Source organism: Amblyomma mixtum, chromosome 3 (genome assembly GCF_055824585.1).
Source record: "Amblyomma mixtum isolate Tamu chromosome 3, ASM5582458v1, whole genome shotgun sequence".
NCBI lineage: Eukaryota > Metazoa > Arthropoda > Arachnida > Ixodida > Ixodidae > Amblyomma > Amblyomma mixtum.
The window spans coordinates 37,063,241-37,076,779 of record NC_143014.1 but is presented as its reverse complement, the minus strand read 5'-3'; the positions used below and the strand labels follow the sequence as shown (position 1 = coordinate 37,076,779).

General features: G+C 47.5%; 2 protein-coding genes across 4 annotated transcripts in view; one reads left to right on the top strand and one right to left on the bottom strand.

Moving 5' to 3' along the window:
* LOC149349670 (ADP-ribosylation factor-like protein 3) overlaps positions 1–13,539 on the bottom strand; it is a 33,781-nt gene that overhangs the window by 9,538 nt on the left and 10,704 nt on the right. Inside the window, exons 1-3 of one of the 2 annotated variants that reach the window (XM_089578717.1) lie at positions 7,666–7,871; positions 6,914–7,057; positions 6,409–6,525 (exon numbers count right to left, since the gene is read on the bottom strand). In XM_089578717.1, coding sequence (XP_089434843.1) covers positions 6,409–6,525; positions 6,914–7,057; positions 7,666–7,668 — 264 coding nt within the window. In that variant the 5' untranslated portion in view covers positions 7,669–7,871. Of the gene's footprint in view, positions 1–6,408; positions 6,526–6,913; positions 7,058–7,665; positions 7,872–13,539 lie in introns of those variants that run through there. The other variant, XM_089578716.1, reaches the window with a different exon arrangement.
* On the top strand, positions 7,920–13,462 carry LOC149349671 (ELMO domain-containing protein 3-like). 2 transcript variants are annotated; one of them, XM_089576815.1, is made up of 10 exons: positions 7,920–7,961; positions 8,315–8,366; positions 8,427–8,495; positions 8,563–8,651; positions 8,737–8,860; positions 8,957–9,079; positions 9,134–9,264; positions 11,202–11,278; positions 11,947–12,074; positions 13,116–13,462. In XM_089576815.1, the coding sequence occupies exons 1-10, from the start codon at positions 7,920–7,922 to the stop codon at positions 13,241–13,243; spliced, it is 963 nt and encodes a 320-aa protein (XP_089432941.1). In that variant the 3' UTR covers positions 13,244–13,462. The 2 variants fall into 2 exon arrangements, with proteins under 2 accessions (XP_089432941.1, XP_089432940.1); XM_089576814.1 differs by lacking the exons at positions 8,563–8,651; positions 8,737–8,860 and having other exon boundaries at positions 8,957–9,264.

Sequence of the window (13,539 nt, the reverse complement as noted above, 5' to 3'; positions counted from 1 at the left end):
CAATACTCACCGACTCTCAAACAGCCTGCCGAAATTACATGACTGGCAGGATAGGTCGTCACGCGCTCCGTATACTCCTCGCAGCGAGCGACAGAATTAAAAACCAGGAAGAACAAAGCGACAAGATCCCACACAAAATTGTGTGGGTACCGGGGCACACGGGGGTGGCAGGGAACCAAGAGGCCGACAGGATAGCTCGAGGATACATTACTTTCCGAGCATCCGATGAGCCCGCGGAACTCGCGCCAGCACCCAGGGATTACTCGGCCATACTACAAAACTACAGAGGCAGAAGATTGCGGTATCCCCCACCGCACAAATCTCTCAGCAGAGAGGAAGCTGTCACTTGGAGACAATTACAAACAGGCTCTTTCCCAAACCTACATATACTAAACAAAATGCACCCTACCATATACGCGGACAAATGTCCCTGAAGTTCAGAAGTGCAAGATGCCGGGCTAGTTGGTAATCCATGATGAAATAACAGCGCAAGGAACGGGACGAAAACACGAAGGAAGAAGACACAGACACCCCCTCTTTGTACTTTATATATGTGTCCTGCTTCGAAATAAAATTTCAGTTGTTAGTCAGCGCCCGTGTCTGTGTCTTCTTCCTTCGTGTTTTCGTCCCGTTCCTTGCGCTGTTATTTCATCACAAATGTCCCTGGTGCGACGGAAAACCTACTCTCTATCACATCACATGGGCCTGCCAAAAGATAGACGTGGTCCCCAAAATACAAAACCCGAGTGCGGAGCAGTGGGAGACTCTGCTGTCCAGCGACCGCTGTGAAGACCAAGAAGGTCTGGTACAGCGAGCTCAACGGGCGGCAGTGGCCAGCGGAGCCCTGGACTGAGGGCAACCGACCACTGATTAGAGGCGGACGACTTCGACAGAGAAGACTCCTGGGGGTAAAATCAAGGAGAAAACGTCTCTGAAGATGCTCCCAAACCGCAGGAAAAAGGACTAGAGTAAAATAAAGTTTTTCCTTCCTTACCCTTTTGGCTGAGCGCACCACCGCCCCTGGCGTGCGGCCATCACTCACGGTTCGAGTGAGTGATTTTCCAGGGGGGTGCAGCCGCCCCCCCTTGCCCCCCCCTCCGGACGCCCATGACCACAGGAATACAAATTTATATAACCTAAAAAAGTCAATACTCTCCGAGTAGAAAAAAATATTGCAAAAAAAAAACACGAAAACTCCAATCTTTAGACAAATATTGATTATTTTGGAGAGCATGAACAAGCCGAGCGTCTCGGTCTAAATAGTAACTTCTGGGTCAGCAAAGCAGTTCTTGAAGAGGTTCATCTTCTGCCATGGCTTGCGTTTGCACGCATACGCCTTCTGCATGATTTCGCTCGCCAGCACCGACACGTATCTGTGTTCGCTACGCGTCGTAGCACGCAGGCTTTCAAAACACTACGCTGGCTTGAAGGCGTAATTCTTTTAGGATGTACGCCAAGCTGCGTCATCAGCTTGTCGTATTCTTAAATTGCCATACAAGTTAGCTGAAATATATTTCTTGTTCTAGATACGCACCCTGCTAATAACTAATTGCTTCATCTTCTAAGTACAGTGGACTCTGCTCCTGTTTCAGCGTGGCATATGGAGTCTGTGGAAAGCGACTTAACAATAAAAAAGCATGCAAAACAAATATTTTAACGCGGGCCTGTAGCAGCCTGCCACATTGTATATGGGTGTTTGAGCGAACACTTTAAAAGATTCCTAAATGAAGTCGAACCCGGATATATCCAAATCGAAGTGGATCGCGAGATAGTTTGATATATCGATAACGCCATATATACAAAATGGAAATGCTTTTGTGCAACCTAGAAGCAAGAATACATTGAGCCCACGCTTGACGTGTTCTTGCTGCGACGTGCTGGCAACGCGCACCGCTCGCTAGACATTTATACGCCTAACCTACTTCGCATCGAACCTGCACCAGAAGATGTTTTGGAACTAGCCACTGTCTATCTTAAGATGCCTGAGTCGCCTTAGGACGCTAAACACCGAGAAAACAAACCAAATAATGTCATTAAAACTAAGGTACGGTTGGTTTCAGCAACGACTTCGGCAGCGAAGCATGCCAGGCGAGGTCCGCCGCAAGGGATTAGTTAGGTTGGCTTCACCTCATGACAGAGTTGTAGCGTGTAAAATGCGAACCCTCAGATGCTCCTAATGTTCACCAGGAGCTGCACAAGTCTGCGCAGTCGATCCGTCTCCGCGTGTGAAAAGGGTTTAAAGAATTTCTGTAGAAGAACCGGCAGTTATGGGGCGCGGCGTAGTCTTATATGTCGAACGTTACGCTGAACGCGATTTCGATGTACGCGAACAATAGTGCTATACTTTTCATGAGATATTTAAGGGGATGTTCTGACTGTTCGATATAGCCAATAATTCGATATATCCGGGATCGACTCTATTTCTAAATAGAAAAAAAAATATTTTCAGGAACAAACTACTAACTGCGGTGGACGTCAGTTTTTATCTAAAGTAATGCTAATCGAGCAGCTAATTAACTAAAATTCATTACTTAACTTGTAATTAACAAAAATTTGCGCTTAGTGCCAATTGGCATTTCGAAGCCGTCTGTAAGACTATGCCATATCAGTTTTTGAAACGAAGAAAAAGCCGTTATCTAAAGCTCTGCACCGCGAGGAAATCCGGCGCTTTTTAGCGCACAAAACCGAAACTGAGAGGCTCACAGGAAGCGCGGTGCAAACGCGATGTCCGTTAATAACGTGTTGCAACGGCTCCGGCACCCATTTCGGACTGTTACACTATCGTACCATGTCATGCGCATTATTCTGCTTCACCGTAGGGCGCAAGGACAATGATGGCCATCTCCAGCCGCTTGTTCGTTAGTTCTGCGCAATGTCCGGCGTCGTCGTTGGAGTCGCCGGCGTTGTGAGCGAAAAATCCCCGGAGAAGCAACATAGGTGGGCCACCTGGGTCACGTGACATTGTGACGTCATCACAACCTGCCCACCGTAGAGTGAGCGAACTGACCAACGTGGCAGGTGGCAGTTAGATTAATGACTGGTCGCGAGAGGTTGCTCGGGAAGAGCAGCCTAGGTCGCACAAGCTCTACCGGTGGCAGGCCCTGCCATCGCAGGGCAGTGGCGCTTCTATCGCTAAACGGCTGCACCATTGCGCCAGCAGTGGTACGAGGACTCCCAGCGATCTACGAAAGTAGAGTAGAGAATGACGAGTTCCGCATTTATATAAGCATGAGCCCATAAACGCTATCACATCGTACCTTTATGGTGGAGCTTAAGTGTACCCTTCAATTTTAAAAGGGACGAAGCAAAATAAAGTGCATGCTTGGCACAACCGAGTAGGAAGTTCGAATTAGACGCCGTAGTTGCCGCAGTTATTGTTGCGTGTACACCGAGTGTCATGCGCACCTCGTGCGCTCAGTTTCGATTTTGTGCGGTAAAAAGTGCCGTATTTCCTAGCGCTGCAAAGCTTCGTTTCAAAAATTGATTTGCATAGTTTTGTCAGTGGCTACAAACTCCGCATTTGCACTAACCGCCATAATGTGCCAATAATAAGCTTTTTGTTTTAGTGTTTTTTAGTTAATAAGATACGTTTATACTACTTGAGGCCCACCATGGTTGACAGTTTCTTCCCAAAAAGAATTTTTTTTGCTCTCCGAAGTCCCGATTTTTGAGAATTGAAAGATTTTTAAGTTCACTAAGAACTTGGTATATGTTCTTTATTCATCTCTGCAGAACGGCGTTTAAAGGGACACTGAGGGCGAATAGAAGTTGGACTGTATCGATAGAGTACCGCGCTTTAATCACACAGGGACCACTCTAACCGAAAACGGCTAGAAGCGACAAAAAACCAAATACAGGCGTCCCATCACCGACCTATTTCGCAAGTTAGATGCGTGCGCCGACAGCGATTTTTGTGCCCGGTTCCCGGGGGCTACGCACGCTATACTCAGCCATTCACTTCAAAACGGTGGCAACCCGTCCTTTCCGGTAAGGGTGTCACGAGTTTGAATCGATTGGCGGGAAGATTTTTAAATCCAATTTTATCGGCGTCAAATGCATCTTTTCTTGCAAGAAAAACGGTCACATAGCCTGAGAAGCAATTTTTACTAAGGACAATTACTAGATGGAGTTGCCTTCAGTGGCCCTTTAAAACGCTGTTAAATAACTTAAAAATGGCGAACCAGCCGTCTCCGATTCGAGGCTTGGGATAAAACTTTGTCCACAACTTCTGATAGCCTTTTCTTCTTCACCTGGCGCCGCCGATGTGTAGGGAAATTGTCGCAGCATCCACATCTGAGTGGTGAAATCGCCAGGCTGGTAGGCGCGACCTTTTTCTCACCACCTCGTCAGCTAGGTTGCCTCGATGCGATAGTCGTCGTGAGCGGCGATGTTGGGCATCGTGGCACACTAGCCAGCCGTGACCAACAGGAGGGCCATTGTCTGTGCTCTGCCGCTTCCGTAGAGCAAGTTCAACGAACCGCGTTGATTTTTGTAGCGAACAAAATCGTTTTACATGGCCGCCAGTTCAGCCTTCAGCGCTGCTTTCAGACATCGCTCTAATAAACAGGTCCGACGTGTACTATAAGGCGAATATTTTAGAATTAAAGCGCTACGACTACGCATAGAATTTTACGAGTGAATATCGTTTTTTTTTTTTTAACTCGCTGAATACCGTCGACTTCTTGTTTATCGAAAATGTAATCCAAAAGCTATCACAAAATTCTCTCGTAAATCCACTTCGAAGGTTGTGTGCTCACCAAACGATTAATTCTCCTACACTCCCCCCCCCCCCCCCCCCCTTTTTTTTTCTCCATTGGCAGGCAAATCAAAAGAACGCCATAACACAAAACTGTGCATTATATGTACGTTTATATAGCTGAGACAAAATAAATACCTCGCCCACATATGTTCTGTACTTTGCTCAGCGCTGCGTTTACAATCCATTCCAGTAGAAATGCGGAAGATGTCGGGAGGCGTGAATCGCCAATTTAGAGGACTACTATATAAATGATATAACTGGCAGTGATGTGTGGAGAAAATCTGTCTTTTGCACAGCTCATAAAAGATCAGGCCGTCAAGTCTCAGGTAACACGACCATGAAGGGAATTCCGGGTTTTATTAAAGTATACCGCAGAAAGGCGAAACGAATCTGATTCGCCAGTGGCTGCAAAGACATGTGTCTGCAAAGGATATGCAAAGACAGTGTTTCTTAAGTTCAGTGTTGTCGGTAACGCGTTACAAGTAACGGCGTTACCGGTAACGCATTACTTTTTTCGGTAACTTAGTAACGTACTCGTTACCATTTCGGAACTGTAACTGCTAACGTACTTACGTTAACATTTTTCGATAACTTGAGGTGTCACGTTACTAGTTACTTTTCATTTCAATTGCCCCCCTCCGCCTCTTTTTCAAAAAAGAAAAACGCCGAAAATGATGTTGCAAATAAACAAAATCTACCGGTGCTCTCGACGACCCTCGTTGCGGCTCGCATGCATGCCAAAAAACACCTGCACTCGACGACGCACTCAACTAAAAAAAAGCACGAACACGCAGTCACACACTTGTCTTCACCCCCAAACCACTCACACACACAAATCTCTAAAGAGTGGACGCATGCCGAGCTACCAATGGACCATTTTCAGAAATCTGTAAGTCAGTCTCTCCGTTCCCAGGCGACACTCTCACATTCTTTGTGGAAGCAGTTCCCTCTTCTGAGCAAACTCAGGAACGTCGCCAGTTTACTTCAAGATGGCCCCAAGAGAGCCGTCGAAAGAGTACAATGGTACTGCACAGGAAAGGGGATTGCAGTAAACCGGCTGTTTCTATCTACAACTGCGGCTACGTTTCAGGTTATTGAGTTCCTAAGCGAGTGAAGCTGACCTTGAACACCTTGACGTAAACACTCGCATTTTTGCGATGATTACGCAGGTTCAAGTAAAAAAAAGTTTATGTGCGCAAATATATTTTTTTTTTCCGGAAATATGACATTTAAGCATTTCTTTATTGCTACACAATTTCCGCGTAATTTCGTAAGCAGAAGCACACCAGATTTAGTGTAAATTTGTTGAGTTCAGCTATATTTTCTTGGTGAAGTTGGAATTATATGAAGTATGAGTTTTTTAAAATTGTTATCTTGAGTTCTTACAGCGAAGACGCAGTGGCTAAAATTATGGCCATGGAGTAACGGCAAAGTAACGCGCGATACTTTTTTTCGGTAACGGTAACGATAACGCGTTACCTTTTTTTGTAGGTAACGTAGGGCGGTAACGCGTTCTTTTTCTTTTAGTGTAACGAGTAACGTATTTAGTTACTTTTTTTCGGTAACGCCTACAACCCTGTTCTTAACAATCTGAGCTTCCTTCTGTATAGCGAGGGGATTTCTAATAAGTAGTGAAGAGTTTTACTGACCAGTACATCGGTGTTCTCGAAGTAGTTTTGCCAGTAGGGACGAATCTTTCGCTGGCCGCCGATGTCCCACACGTTGAGCTTAAAGCCCTCGGCTTGAACACTCTTGATGTTGAATCCCTGAAGCAGTAGCAGAAAGTCGCGTTACATCATCGTTCGGCCAGGCTCGACTGGCTCGCTTTTCTGGCAGTCAGGTTGATGCGAGCACGAAGAGCCGGGACAGAGCACGTATGCGCACATGCTACACTATATTTCGGGGTCGCCTGGCGTTCGCGAGTGTTTGGCGACTGGAACTAGGAGCAAAAAAAAAAAAAAAAATGGCCAATGAGTGTTGGCCTTGCTTACGAAAGAGCTACGTGAATTGCACTCTCGGCTATATACTAAATGTAATCTTTTAAAATGTACTAATGAAAATGTCGTTTAGTAGTGTGGCATTTGCCCCTCTACCGCTGCAATGAGACTGCTTGAGCTAAATAGGGAGTTCGTGAGGGAGACGCGAACTCCGCACCTGAGTCGGCGTGATGTGAGTGATGTCTTCGGACGCCAGCTTCTTCAGGATGGTTGTCTTGCCGGCGTTGTCCAGCCCTAGCAACAGAATCCGCAGCTCGCGGTCGGGTGTCGACTTGAGCTTCCTCAGCAGGGCCAGCAGTCCCTGCGGACGAACGCACATTGATGAAGCGCGGCCATTGCCTTCCAGGTTCGACCCCCGGATGCGACTGTGCGGAAGAAATGAAATAAGCGTACGGATCATTCTCTGTTAGTCCCTGCTGTGAATGCAGCTTCGTGTGAAATACGCACTGTGGTACGCCAGCTTCGGAGAAACGTACCTACCCTATAAACACCACCCGTAGCATCTTTGCTTCCACACCATTCCACACGATACCACGGCACGAAACACCTAACATTATTGCGTTTTTACCTCACGGTAACATACAACAATACAGGACCATAGCATGACATAAGTAGCATACTGTATACTATATGATACTTGCGCAACTATATGACGCATGATCACATTGGGCGCTGTTTAAGACGAAGCATGTGTGTTTCTCGCGGCAAATTTGTCTTCCGTTGTGTTGCGCATCTCGTTGCAGATTTTCTCGGAGCTCAGAGAAAAAGTAGGGAATAAAGAACGAATTTTGAGGCGCTCGTTCCAGCTATAGCTCGCATTCAGCGGCTGCAGGTATTCAGTACGCACCCGCGCCTCAATGTCGGATCCAGCGCACGGCGATGAACAGTACGCGATCGATGCGGCCTCACCATTTCTCAGCCTTCCTCCCGTGAGGCGTCCTCCGATGGCCGGACGGGAGATCGGGGAGAACAGTGAAGCGATTCGGAAAAGAGGAAAATCGACGCACCGTCACCACTCACTGGCAAGGAGCATTGGAACACTGGACTCACGAGAGGTGGCGCCTTCGCAAACCATTTTCTGACGCTCACGCATGGCCTTCACGACCGGCGTGTCGGCGAACGCGTTGCCAAGGCGACGTCCAAACAGTCTCCGGCGGGCCGAAATGGACACATGGCCACTGGAACCGGAAGAGAGCGATGAAACGGTATGGACGCTGCATATCTCGTCCCCGGTTGACTAGATAATGTTGCAGCATTAACGTAGAGAGGGAGACCGTGCGTGGCTTCCACAGCGAATGCAGCGCGGTTCGGGTTGGAAACAGCGGCGCAGCTTTGCACAGCTACGCTTGCGAAAGCGCGGAACCGCGCAGAAGAAAGATCTTAATTGCACTCAAATCAAGACTCCACTGAGAGGATAAGGGCCAGCTGATCGGCTGCGCAGAATGCGCTCGTGTGAATTGAAGCTGAGTTTCGGACGTGACTGCTGACATGCACGCGATAAAAGAAACGTGCTCGAGTTCAGCGGCCTGCGGCTGATCGTGCGTTGCTCTTGTTTCAGGACACAGTTGAGCTCAGCACTCCTGCATTCTTTAAGCGCATAGAAGAAGACGGTAAGTATATTAGCATGGCTGAGGCCGCTTGGTATTTTCAGCAATTACTTTTTCTTGAAGATGTCCTGAGAGCGCAAGAGGAACAGCGCGCGGCTCAGGACGAGTGGGACAAGGTCACAAATGTTGTCGGTAAGAGCATAGGATTGTTTTGCACTAGGGCACGCGCGTACCTGTCATCCTCTGTTTACTCCTCAAGGCATAGGGACCGTAACGTATTGCTCTCGAATTATCACATACGAAGAGGCGCTTTGCTACTTCAAAGAAAAGGACCTAAGTCCGTACATGGTAAGCGCGGTTGATTCACACTCTGTTCTCGAGAGCAGCGCTCGGCCTGGTTCAGTGACTAAAAACCGCCCTTCGCACCACGCAGTCTGCCATCAGGCCTGTTATCCAGCGCAGCGGTATCAAACTGATCTTGCACTACCTTTTCGGGCCGCCGCGCTTGAAGTTGGGGCTGGTTCCGGCCAGAGACTTCACTTTCGCCTTGGCCCAGTGTATGCCCAAGTTTCACACTGAGCGCTGCTAAAGCGTCGACTCAGGCGGCGTGCGAACTGGACATGACGCCTGCTCCTTTCCTTTTCTCCCCTCAGGTCCATTTGATAACAACAACACGCTGCATTTGGAGATTCTGCAGACCATTTACAGGAAGCTCACGAACACCGTGTACGATTGCCCGCGGTACGGCAGTCACTGGGAGAGAATCGGATTTCAAGGTAGCCAGTCCTCTCATGACGGCCAGATTCTGCAGTTATGTTCTTGCTGCGCAGGAAACGATCCAGCCACTGACTTGAGGGGCGTGGGACTACTTGGCGTCCTGCACCTTCTCTTCTTGACTACAGGCTTCGGCAACATAGAACTCGTAAACGACATTTACAGTTTGTCCCGAGATCGAGAACAGGTCTGTTACTGTGCGCTACTTTTTGCCTTTTCATCGCAAATAAAGATGTCATAAGCGCTAAATTGCAGGAAACAGATAAAGATTTTCCCTCGCCTTTCTGTTCCTGTAATTTATCGCCCTGAATCCATATTTATTACCCCTAAAATTCTCCTTCGATCGGCGCACACACGGGTGTATACTATCGCGATCAAAAGTGTGCGGGACGCCAGTGTGTGGACAAAACAAAAATTCGGCGCAGTCACGTAATCCAGTCGCCTGAAATGTGTCAAGGTATGGCGGGACTTGCGAGCTGTATCCGCTGGTAAGAATATCACGCCTGGGTCGCGAGGCAGAGCTACATTAAACTTTTTTTTTTCTTTTGAGGCCACGCCTCCCGTAAACTTTTGATCACGATAGTAGGTTGTGACTATGAGTAATGGAACCAGTTTGAGAAAGAGGTGCGATTCGTTCACAGTGATGCGCCTTTCGAAATTTAGCCACAGCGCGCCTCTGCCGAGACTAAGTGAGAGCAGCTATGCCTACCCCCCCCCCCCCCCCCTCGTTGTTTTGTTGTTTAGGGGTGTGCGAATATTTTAAATTTAGAATACGAATCGAATATGTTTGTTATTCGGTTATTTGATTTGAGAAAAGGATATTCGAAAATATCCGAATATTCAGCAGCCACCGAATACCGTCGACTTACAAAATCAGTCCATCGCGAAACCCCAATGTAATGGGCAAATTATCCGAATATGAAGTTTAAAGTGTCCGGAAAATTGTATAAAGACGTCATCTCCGCTTTATTTGCGTCCTTTATTGCGTGGACCGGCCACATTCGGAGGCCTGGAGCTCATGCGAAATTCCGCGAGGAGGTGCCCAACCGCCATCTTCGAACAATCACAACGCGATAACCCAATGTTTTTTTTGTTTGTTTGATCCTTCCATAATGTGTTTCATGCTTACCGCATACACCCTTGGCACTCGTCATGTCGGCATTAAAAAGATTAAAAAGGAAATGACTGTGCCTTGTTGCGGCGCGCCACCCGATCTGACAACAGCGAAACACGAGGTGCGAGGCGGGAGATGCCAGCTCAGCACTCGGACAATAAATGGAGTTTTCGAGAGTTACCCCTACGACCTGGTCGCGTTCTCTCGCCCTTCGTGGCGGTGGTATACCTTGCAACCAACAATTTATCTGAAGTACGGCTTACATGCTTCCTCTCTACGGTTTTCGCACCACCTGGAAGAACTACACGGTACAATTCCATTGGGGCACAGCCGTTGTCAGTTAGTCCGTGTACAGGATCTCAGGCGTTGCAAATTGATGAATAAAGTGCAGCACGCATAGTTCGTAACAATCTGTAGTGCCCATGTGTCTATGTGCCTATTAATGTATTACTATTAGGTCTATGAGTAAAGTGGGCGCAGAAACAAAGAAGAGCAAACGCTGAGAGCCGCATTAGGGACTGCAAAATGGTCTTTCTGAAAGTTTGTCAGTAAAAAATAATGCCTGAAATTTAAAAGAAAATATCGCCATTGTGCTTATTATTTTGAAGCCTTATTTTGAAGTACAGCTGAAACTGACGATCAATGAGAGGAAGCGCACTACCCATGAAGTGCGGAGCCACATTCGAGACGAATTTTTTCAAATAAAGCATTACATATTTATCCTGCATCCTGGGTCACGCGGCCGCAGTAAGCAGTGGCCCGGTCGCGCAACTCTCCCCTTTTGTTTATTAAACTAACGAAATGTCCAGTTGAAAAGAACAGCGACAACTGAAGCAACCAACTAGCAGTTTTATCTAGTCTTCCATCGATAAGAACCCTGTAGAGAAGTGCGACTTGCACTGCCTATTTGAGAATAGTATAGCTGACTTTGTGCACGCAGCAGAGTCGCGCACTTGTTGTTGCGTCTACAAAAAAAAAAAATCAAATTGTGCTCTCATATGTCCTTTCAGAACTTCCCTTTTGCTGTGATGAGCCTCAACATCACTAGAGTGTCCATAGAGGCCCTGAGGGAGGAGGTACTGAATAGGTTCGTACTGCATGCGCGCTGGCAGTGCATTTTTTTAACTTCCTAGCAAAAAGAGGGCACTAAGTGTGGTTTTACCCCCAAAAAATTATCGCTTACACGACAAGGAGGGGGCTCATATATTTGTGCAATGCATTTCTTGAACTTCGTTGTCGAAAATAGGAATGCAAGTCGAGAGGGTGGGAGGAGTTGAAAATAAGGGGTAAGTGCGGCTTTCCCCGAAAAATTTCTTCTTTAGGGAAGGAAGGGGGATGCTACCCAATCCTTTAAATGCGACATTGGCATGGAGGTCGCGAGTGCTATCGCTCCGACGCAAAATGCGAATTCGCTCCTTCAACTGCGAGTTCCTCGGCTAAAAAATGAAGCACCTTTTGCGCTGTATAAACAGGAAAATAACTGCTAACGGCCTGATTATTCCACCGCAGTGAAGAAATGAAGATATCAAAAAAAGTTTACAGCCGCTTTAAGTAGGAATCACTATTGCTTGTGCATGCGTACTGTCCACTTTGTTCTTCGTTAGGATGGAGAGACTGGGGAGCAGTCTTGCTCACAGGTCAATAAACCTTGCAAGGCAATGCATTTGCACGCGAACCCAGAGCAGCGTACGCTTGACACCGCTCGCGCACGTGAAGGAAATCAGCAGAACTAACTTGCACCTAACTGCGATGCAGACACTGCAATGAAAGGAATGACATCACGGACGTTGTGAACGAGTTTTACGCCGGCACATTCTTGCTGCTGTACCTCTCTTGGAAGAACAAGAAGCTGACGATTAAGGATTCTGGATTCGTCTTGAAAGGTACTAGGCGCTTGCTGACTGGCTATTGCACGTACTTCGGTGCATGTGACAATTCATTACTGAAAAGTGCAGTGCTGCACAGGTTAACATATGGATGGTACTTGGGGCGCACCCTCTCCCGTCCATCCGAGCTGCTTCACTAGGCTTTTTCAGTGTGAAGAAACTAGCCTCCCCTACACACACACACACACACACACACACACACACACACACACACACACACACACACACACACACACACACACACACACACACACACACACACACACACACACACACACACACACACACACACACACACACACACACACACACACACACACACACACACACACACACACACACACACACACACACACACACACACACACACACACACACACACACACACACACACACACACACACACACACACACACACACACACACACACACACACACACACACACACACACACACACACACACACACACACACACACACACACACACACACACACACACACACACACACACACACACACACACACACACACACACACACACACACACACACACACACACACACACACACACACACACACACACACACACACACACACACACACACACACACACACACACACACACACACACACACACACACACACACACACACACACACACACACACACACACACACACACACACACACACACACACACACACACACACACACACACACACACACACACACACACACACACACACACACACACACACACACACACACACACACACACACACACACACACACACACACACACACACACACACACACACACACACACACACACACACACACACACACACACACACACACACACACACACACACACACACACACACACACACACACACACACACACACACACACACACACACACACACACACACACACACACACACACACACACACACACACACACACACACACACACACACACAAAATATTGCATTGCAACGTTCACAAATTGTTGTTTCTTTTCTGCCTTCTTTACAGAGACATCGTTTTTCGCAAAGAAAAAACCCGCGTACGTTCTTCGAAATCTGAGGGAATATCACGAGGAACAGTGTCCCATGGTGACTTCGCAAGTGTTTACGAACCTTGCAGCACTTGACAACCAATGAAGCAGCCTGGAAAGCAAAAAGAAAAAACACCCGACCATTATGAAAAGTCTGCCACCCACGACCAGAAGCACCAGTGATGACACCTCGGCAGTATCCAACTTTATGAGATGCGTGATGTTCCTAATTTGTTATTTCAAGTAAAAGGAGAATTTATTGTGCGTGTTATTCGCGTATCACGTCAGTCGCACGCACGCTTGGCCCACCAGCCATTGACCTAGCTTGTACGTACCAGCCTGCTCATGGCGTTTTGTCGAGCGTGCTGTTGCCAACAGCCTCCGACTGGAGCTCGATGATTA